General features: G+C 50.2%; 1 protein-coding gene across 1 annotated transcript; it reads right to left on the bottom strand.

Annotated features, from left to right (window-relative positions):
• Positions 1–6,976: 6,976 nt before the first annotated feature.
• Positions 6,977–8,156, bottom strand: LOC105991583 (defensin-5-like). Its single transcript, XM_013024237.1, has 2 exons — positions 7,982–8,156; positions 6,977–7,118 (listed from the first exon to the last, which is right to left on the bottom strand). The coding sequence occupies exons 1-2, from the start codon at positions 8,145–8,147 to the stop codon at positions 6,997–6,999; spliced, it is 288 nt and encodes a 95-aa protein (XP_012879691.1). The 5' UTR covers positions 8,148–8,156; the 3' UTR covers positions 6,977–6,996.
• Positions 8,157–9,316: the final 1,160 nt, after the last annotated feature.

Below are 9,316 nucleotides of genomic sequence, written 5' to 3'. Positions count from 1 at the left end.
AAAAAGAAAGACATGTAGGAAATAGTCTAATGGAGCAGGAGAGCTATGAGGAGATAAGTTGACTGGCTGTTAATCACATAGGCTGTGTGAGATTTTTAAAGGCCTATCTGCCACTGCTTTATCCCTAGAGCTCAGAGAACAGATGCTTTGTGTTCAATGGGTGGAAATTTCAGGTCTTGGTTTGGGAGGTAGAAGATGTTGGCTCTTGTCTAGTGATACGTCAGGAAGCTGATCGAAAGTCTCTTTGGAGTTTGTGTTTCCAGAGGCTCTTAGGAGGGAGGGCCCTCTTTATGCACATGTGACGCACAGACTGGAAATGTGGGTATTACAGGGCTCCGGTGAAGATGAAGTTATGTGCCTCCTCCCAAACCAGCTGGTCAGGACCTGCGGGCTGCCAGTCAAGCGTTGGGGAAGGATGAGTTCAGCGCGCTTTTTGACCAGGGGAAGGAAGCAGATCTGAGAAAGCTTCCTTGTCCTCTGTGTGGTTCTGGGAATCCTTGAAGTGCCCAGACTCTGAACAGGCGATGCTCAAAGGGAGCTGCACCTCGTGGGGAAAACAAGGCCTCGGAAGCCGACCGGCTTCGTTTGCAACACCAGCTCTTCCCCTTGCAAGATGTGGCCACGGCCATTGGCTTGGCCATTATGAGAGTCAGGTTTCCCATCTATGAAATGAAAGCACCCAGTGCCTGCATCGCAGAATGGCTCTGAGGGGCGAATGGGGTACGTGTGGGGTGCTCCACCCGTCAGACTTAGAGCAAACCAAGGGGTGTCAGTGAAGCGCCAGCTGTGGGGCAGAGGGCCTTACAACAACGTTTTTGGGGCGACATGAGCTTTATAGGTATGAAAGGTTTGTGTGAGGCTCTCGGGAAGAGTTTTGTAGGCGATGACCAGGACTTTCTCATGCATCCATTGGTTCTAGCAGGGCTGATTGCTTGAATGGCCTGGGTGGTTCTGCTCTGGGCATGCTCACAGCCAAAATAAGCATGATCACATTTTAGCCTTTCTTCGGGGGTTGTGGCAGTTTGGCTTAGGGTATAGTAATTGCCAGAGCTAGGATCTGGGCAGCAAGGTATCTCTATCTTTCACGCACCAAATGGGTATCAAGTTAGTAGTCTGAGATTTGCCTGAATTAAGGCAAAAAAATGTAGATTTGCTATTTTGACAGTCTTTTGTATTTTCACAGTCCTCTCTAGAAAGCCCATTCATAATTGGCATCTCGATTCTTCTCAAGGCTACTCTGGGATAAGAAATACTTTTAATTCCAAGGATGAAGGAAAAGCGCTAACACATCTGTTAACTAGCTAAGCCTGGATTTGTGTCTGGTCACCAAACACAGGCCACTAAACATGGACCCTGCTCTTAGTTCACCAAACTCGGGACACTGGCTTCAGTGTAGCGTCCCCAAGTCAGGGCCAGACACGGACGCACAAACAGAAAGTGTGTGAGAGAACTTCCTTCGCCTGTGCCCTGCTGCTCACCGACGTGCAGCACGGTGGGGCCTCCCTGTGCGGTGTACACGCTGCTCCAAGTGTGTGCGGTGCACGCTCCTCTCTCGTGCAGCCCTGCTCCTCCCTCGGTGGAGAGCAAGTGTTTACATTGGTCACACTGGATTTGAACTCCGGCTCACGCTGTCTTAGGATGTGAGCCACGCCCCAGAGCTTTTTGAGACGGGTTATTGTTCAGAGTCTTGCGTTTTGTCTGGGCCAGCCTCAGACCACAGTCCTCCTGTTTCCACCTCCCAGCCTAGCTGGGATTACAGAGGGGAGCTGCCACACTTGGCAACTAAGGCTGCTGATTTGCTCTTAGTGAGAGGGTGTTACTAAGGTCTCCCTTAGGGTTGTCCCCAATGTGACAGAAATCTCTGCTGTTTATTCCTGTCCAAAAGGAATGTGGTGCCCCTCCCTTATTCCCAAAACACACAGGTCCTTACTCATGTTCTGCAGTGCCTTGAAGTTCTAGGCGATTTCACAGCAAATTCTTCATTTAATATTTCAACACCAGTGACACCGGCAGAGAAGAGTGTGTCTGCACTCAGGTTACATGCAGGAATCAGCCCCAGAAAGAGGAGGGGCTGAAGCATGTAGCTGGGGCCTCTCCTTCCTTGGGAATTTGACCTGGTCTACCTGCTCCCAAGGGCAGAGGTGGACTAGGAAGTACAGGCTGTCAGATGCAAAAGCAGAGCCATGACCTCCAACCCGAGCCGCCAAGGGGCTGAGAATGCAAGAACTAAGTCACTCCACTGCTGTACCCTCCACGCTTCCCTACCATCTATATATCTACCTATCTATGTATCTATCCATGAATCAATCTATCTATCTATCTATCTATCTATCTCTAATCTATCTATCCTCTATCTCTACCTAAATACTATTATCTATCTATCTATATCTAATCTATCCTCTATCTCTATCTAAATATCTATCATCTATCTATCTCTGTCATCTCTACCCATCATCTATCTCTAGCATCTATCTCTAGCATCTACCTATTTGTATCTGTCTCTATCATCTATTTATCCCTATCATCTCTCTCCATCACCCCTCTATCATCTATCTACTTTGTATAGATTGCTCCTACTTCTGCTCTGCCCATCACGGAGCCCCGAACCCAGCAGGGAGGCCTCTGCGCTGCCTGCCTAGCAGGATTTCCTGGTGGTTGTTTTTAGCAGCGACTGCTGTGTGCAGCGACTTCTCTCTCTGGTGGACGCAGCAGGGTTCCGGCGGTCGCATTCGTTTGCCAGTGAGTTCCCTGGACTTTGATCCTGCTGTTTTCTCTGGAAGTGTCTTCTCCTCACTGAGGACTGTGGGTCCTGGGTGGTGTATGGAGAGGCCATTTCTACAGCCAGCTGCTCCTAGGACCTGGGGACGAATGGAGCTGGGCGTGCTGGTGCCCTCTAGTGGTAGAATGGAGGACTAGCATGGAGTCGGTCCTCCTCTCCCCCTCTACTCTTGTTCTCCAGCCTTTAAACATGAATAACAGGAAAACCTTGCCCTGTCCCCCACCTCTGCCACCTCTTCTCACTGGAAGGCGTTGAATTGGCTGTACAATGTTACATCACACAATTTCTCTCATCTCTGTCTTGAAATTAATGAAGACAGTAGGTTCATTTGTCCTACAGATCTGCCACTGCTACCTTGAACATGCTTTTATTAAAAATTACCCTCACCTCTGAATTCCTCTACCAGTGTGCTCACACTTCTGGTTGCTAATCACTGCTTTCACTTACCTCGAAGAAGAGCTCAGGAACACAGAAGCACAGATCAGCTCTACAATGTACTGGAAGGATTGGCTTTCTACAGTGCCATGCACGCACTGTAAGGGTCAAATGAACACATACACCAGTGACTACTTCCGCACAGCAAGAGGGTGAAAGATAACCTGCAGAATGAAACCTGGTTATCTGATCAAGCTACCATCCAAATATACAGGAAACTCAAACACTCAATGACAAAGCTAAATGAAGGAGCCAAGCGCTGCGAGCAGGCGGAAGGCAGGCAGGCGGAGAACAGCACTGGGGATTAGTACCACCACGCTGCAGAGGCATTTCTGGTCTCTGACTGCCAGGGAACTCTCCGAGCGGCCAGGAGGAGTGAGGAGCCAGGGCTCTGGGCAGAGGGCAGTTAGAGAACCCACAGCCATGCTTGCTCGGTGTGTCTGGCTCATTAGCAGGCTGGGATGCTTGTTACTGCTCACCAGCCCCATTCCTGCAGCCAGCCAGAACCCACATTTAGCTGAATTCCGTGTGGACAAATGGAGACAGGACACTCCCTCTCCCTGTCTCCTGATTACAGGGTGTAACTGTGGCTAAGGTGCTGCGCTCCGCTCTCCTCTCCTGGCTGACCCCAGCTGTGACTGTCTTCATGCCTCAGGTTAGCAGGATGGGGGACAGGCCTGGGGTGGTCATCCCTACGCCATGCCTGCCGAGGAGGCTGAAGCGCAGAATCCACCACCGACCTGGGTGCCGTATATCAGGAGTGTCTCCCGTAGCCTGGAGATCTCCTGCCAGGAAAAGCAAAGGCACCAATAAATATCACATGCCCTGTGCTCTGTATTTACTTATTACCTACAACTTTAATTGCCCCTGTTTATGGGGTACACAGTAATAATCTGACGGGTGTACACACTGTGCAATGCTGACGACAGGAGAGCTAACACTTCCAATGGTAGGAGGCGCGGCGTGCTGGTGTGTTCTTCCTGTACCGATGGATGGATCCGATGGGATTAATGTGTTACAGCTTTCTGGGAGGATCTTGGTGAGTATGCTGTTCATGTTATGATGTAAATAGTTACAAAGACAGGATAAAACCTGGAAGTTGAATTAAGGGATACAATAGGATTTTGTAAGCACTTTGGAGCTACTGCCAACTTTTCTCTCCCAACCTCATGCCACCAACATGACAATCACATAGAAGCAACTCCGTCAACCCAGCCAACACGGTGCTTTTCAACAGCATCACTATGCACATCTCATTGCAGCTGGGATTTCTGTTCCCTGCAAAACAGTGCTGTGGCCATGTGCATGTAAGCTGTGCAGAAATGCCTCTTTAAGGCCTTTGTCCATTTTTAAGATAGATTATTGGTTTTTCTTGACTTACAAGTTGTAGAAACTCCTTACAGAAATTTATACGAAGAGCAAATATATAAACTTTATACATATTCTTATTTCCTTGATTGCATTCTTAGCTTATTAGTTTCTCATTTTGGTTGCTAAACTTTGTGCCAAATAAAATAAGTCAGTTAAAATGATTTGCTGTATAATACTGAGCTTCCAGTTAACACCCTACTGAAGATATAAAAATCTCTTAACATTGGACGTCATGTTGGTCAATCCTATCACAATAATAATAATAACAATAATGAAATACCACAAAAATAAAAATGAATTTAGATAAGAAAGAACAAAAAGAAGAAAGCATTAATAGTCACTTGATTTCCATTCTATTTTCTTCCTCCCTATATTGCAGGCAGCCATGGGATAGTTAACATAATCTGGATAGAGAAAGCCACAAACACAGGCTCTCGGGAAAGACAGTTTTCAAATACGCATAGGTTAGCGGCAGTGTACGATAAAATATCAGTCCGAATGAAAACCCCCTTTATAATTATGAGAAAATGAAAAATACATTTCACAAACCAAGCCATACTGGGAGCACTGGGACCAACATGGGAGCCAGAGTAGCGATCCATCATCTCCAGAACAGGCTCCAGCTCTGCACCGTCCACCTCCTGCCGGCCCTGACAGTCTGTAGATGGCAGACATCACATGTCACTGCAGAGCCTCATGCAGAGGAAAGCGTGCTGCGACTCCCCAGCGGCCCCAAGGGGATGCTCTGGAGCCGAGGGAACTGGTCAGCGGGCGGCTCGGGGTCCATGCCTGGTTCAATGTGATAGGAATGTACCTAACAGGAGGGGCCTTTCCACCCCATTCCCCTTCCCATCAAAAGCTCCCTTGACATTCCCATTTCCATTGTCCTTCCTAAGCTATAGTTGTGCATCCTGCCTGTCCCACACCTCCCTGGGGATGAGGTTGTGGATTCCTAGTCTACTGTAAAGGGAACAGACTGGAACACTGGATTCACATGACTCTCTGTAAACATTTGCCCAGCTGGGGAAGAGGGAGTCTCATCAAGATTTCTATGGAGTCGACATGGGCTGGAAGAAAACAGATGCACATGAGCTGTGAGACAGCAAACTCCAGCAAGGAGGGAAGAGGGGGAGACTGCGATGCCCTCTCCCCTCCCCCTGCCCCTCCTTCCCGCCTGCCCAGATACGCCACACGCAAGCCCTGTCTCCTGAACGGTCAGGATGCTCACATCTGGTCAGGTGATGATGTAAACAGCGTGCGCACAGGGCTCTTCCTCAGCAGCCCACACCCCGCTGGATGACTAGCCGGAGCACATCTCTCTGGCCCCTGCGGTTCTCCATTCACTCTTATGTGCCAGCCCAGCCATCGCCAAGAGCCTGGCAGATGCCAGTGAAATGGAGCCTGTCATGTCCAGGCGGCAGCCCTGTCCCTCACAGTGGCTCCGGTGTGTGTCCACACTGGAGTGGCCTCAGCCATGCCATGCTGAGATAATGTCCCACTGCACTCTCTGTCCAGCGGGCCTGCAGCACTGGCACGGCAGTGGCTAGCGAGGCCAGCAGGGGGCGCTGTGGGGCCTGAGCACCAGCAGGGGGCGTTGTGATGCTCAAGGATCCAGGGTGCCTCCCACGGGTCAGAGTCAGTTCAGAGTCTGGCCTGGTCAGTTGAGAGGAATGCTGTCTAGTGTCTCCTCATGCACTGTCCACCCAGAGTCCTCCTGACCCTCTGGTGCCAGAGGCAGCCATCAAGAGTAGTCCTGAGTTGATCTGACAGGTTCTGGAGCCCTCTGCTGGAGGAGCCCATGGCACCAAGCATGAGCAGCGCGGGTCTCCTGCTGACCCTCGCCCTGGGACCTGTGCACGTTCCCAGGGGAGCTGAGGCCAAGGGGCTCGTGGGGAAGGGGACGGAGGGTGCACAGAAGGGAGTCAGGATCCTTCAGAGACCAGAGTGAGGGCGCTGTGCCCTCCGCAGGCATGGAGGAAATGAAGTGAAGCTCAGGGGGGAGGCCGCAGGAGGGCTGTACTGGGCTGGGCGTGTTGTGCACAGGGCAGCTGGGGTCGGGCCCGCCCAGCTCATCCTCACCCAGCCACCCTGGCTCCACTCGCTAACGCGCAAGGCCTTTTAGGTCCCAAGGACTCTGCACCCTGCACCACCTTTCGAGTTTCCACATCCCTTTTTGTAGGAAATCGTGTTTTGTCTCAGGACTTCCAGTATTGGACCCAGGAGTGTTTCCAGGGTCTCACGAGGATCGCAGTGAACCAACCATACACAGCACAGAGGCGCACGCAGAGAGGTCTTATGCTGGGAATTTATTGGAGATTGGTAGAGAAAGAAACATGAGAACAGGTAACAGGGGAAGAGACCTTCTCTTCTTCATCTTGAAGTTAATGCTGATGCCTTCATTTTTTTGCTCTTCACAATCTGCGGCAGCAGAAGTTGAAGATTCTAGGTCCTTCATAACAGATCCCCAAGAGGAATTCTCTGCTGCCACACGAGCCTGATGTGCAGCGGCACTGCATGGGGGACTGAGCTAGACCTGAAGACACAGCATGCAATAATCAGTGACTGGGTCAGAGCACAAAGAGTTCCCACACAGCTCCGTGTGTCATCATGTGGGCTGTGTTAGCACCAGGACTTTAACCAGCCTCTGTCCACAGCAGTGTGCTCACACCGCAAGTGTGGCTCATGGCAAAGAGGCTCTCAGCTGCCTTCACTCTAGTGTTTCTGATGCTCCTTCGTGGTATGAGAGCACCCTGCTGCTCAGTCCCAAACCTGAACAGCTTCCTCAATACACCAAGTGAATGTCCTCTCCAGAATGAGCTCTATTGACATTTTCTCCATGTTCATTCACATATGAAACCTACAAGGACGGAAGCATTGTGTAGCATAAAGTCTCAGAGGGAACAAAATCCCTTAGATGAATTTATTTCTGAGTCTCCAATTTGTTTGTGGTTGAGAACATGAAGGGCCAGAGAATCTGAATGCAGCGTGTAAGTGATGTAGACTTCCTTTTTAAATATAAATAAGTATTTTTAGTGTGAAAATACTCTTCAAAGGGGTTGCAATCACATGAGCAAGGTAATGAGTGCATTTCTTATCAAGCATCGTTGCCTCTCCTTTGTTTTCCCCCTACCATGCCTTCCCTTCCACCTCCTCAACTATACCACCTAACCCCCATCTAAATTGTGAAGTTCGTTTTTCGACATAGCATCTGGTACATCTCAGTGTTGGAATAGGTCCACCAGTTTCTCTTTTTAAACAATTTGTTTTTTCCCTTCCACTCCCCAGATTATACCGACATCAACTACAGTGAGAACTTTGAGACCCATTCCCGGAGCCGGCCCCATGTTCCTCCTCCCCAGCCTGCAAGCCTCGGCCAGGCTGGCTGGCATCTCTCACCTGCATCTCGGAGAGCAGAACTTCCAGGTCCTGAGAAGCTGATGTCCATTTCCCAATCCTCTGGCTGGCTCTGGTTTGGGACCTCCTCCGCTGGTTCGGGCAGAGTTGCGCTGTGGGCCTGGACGGCCAGCAGGAGAAGGGCAGCGAGGAGAGCCAGCGTCCTCATGGTGCACAGGCTCTGTTGCAGGGCAGCGGGAGCTGGAGCCAGGGAGGAGGAGAGCTGTGTTTATAGGTCTGAGGGGAGGAGGCTCAGGGCTGGGCCCCGCTGCCCTGGCTGCGGCACCTTTCATGAGGAGGGAGACCGGCCCGGCCCTCAGATCCCCCCGACGTCCTTCTGAGCTCCTGCTTCCCACAGCCTCGTGGCCCGTGTTTGTTTGAAGCTGTCTCTGATGATAAGAATACCGCTATGGTCTGCTGTTGACCATCTGCTCAAACGATATTCCCAAAGATACACATGCTTTAAACCACTCACTCAAAAAGAAAGTGTCCCACAAGGCTCTTCCTGTTCAGTATTGTAGCATAGCTAGAAGATCAGAACATTGGGGTGAAATGTTTTCCAAGTGTTTGTAGAATTCAACCAGGAATCTATCATGGCCTGGCCTTTTCTCTGTGAATATTGACCTTCGAATTTTGCTTTTGGTGTAAAAATCATTTCTTTCTCTTTTCCACAGAGGCTTCCCACCTGGTCTTCATTGTAGTGATGTTTCTAATCCTGAGTTTTGAGGGTGGGGAGGGAGATGTGTGAATGTCATGCCTCCTTGTTCTTGCTCCCTGGACTCCATGCAGAAGTAATGGAAGTGAGCAGGCAGCAGCTCCATGCAGTAGTAGAAAAAAAACAAAGGTTTTTCTCCATGGAGAAAGCGGCAAGCCTAGTTTACACGAGTAAAGATGATACTAAGAATCAGAGGATGATAGAGTAACAGACTCCTACCCATTGCTTCTCAAGTGCAGAGCTAGGCTTCTTTTCCATCTAGAAAGGGACCACATGCTTAATGCTAGTGGAGAGCACGCATGTCTTCCAAGCAACGTCTGCTGGGGGGAGTTCTGAGCCTGTGTCCCCGATCCTGGGTGACACGGGACAATGTGGAAACCTCACACTGAGAATGAGACTGGTTACGATGGTAAAAGGAGCTGGGGTCCTGCACCACACTGAAGAAGGAGGCCCTTGGGTCTAGCTGTGTCTCCACCTGGGATGGACGGCTTTTTCCATAAGTGGACCTTACCTGTTAGCCCATGAGCTCAAGTCCCATAGCTTAGCAGGCTCCTGTCCCCTTCCACAGCTTGGCATGCTCCCTTCCTAGGCATCACCAGGTCCATGAAGCAAAGGCCGTAAAT

This window comes from Dipodomys ordii, unplaced genomic scaffold, assembly GCF_000151885.1.
Source record: "Dipodomys ordii isolate 6190 unplaced genomic scaffold, Dord_2.0 Scaffold74, whole genome shotgun sequence".
NCBI lineage: Eukaryota > Metazoa > Chordata > Mammalia > Rodentia > Heteromyidae > Dipodomys > Dipodomys ordii.
Note: the sequence above shows the minus strand (reverse complement) of the source record. Positions and strands in the feature narration are given on the sequence as shown.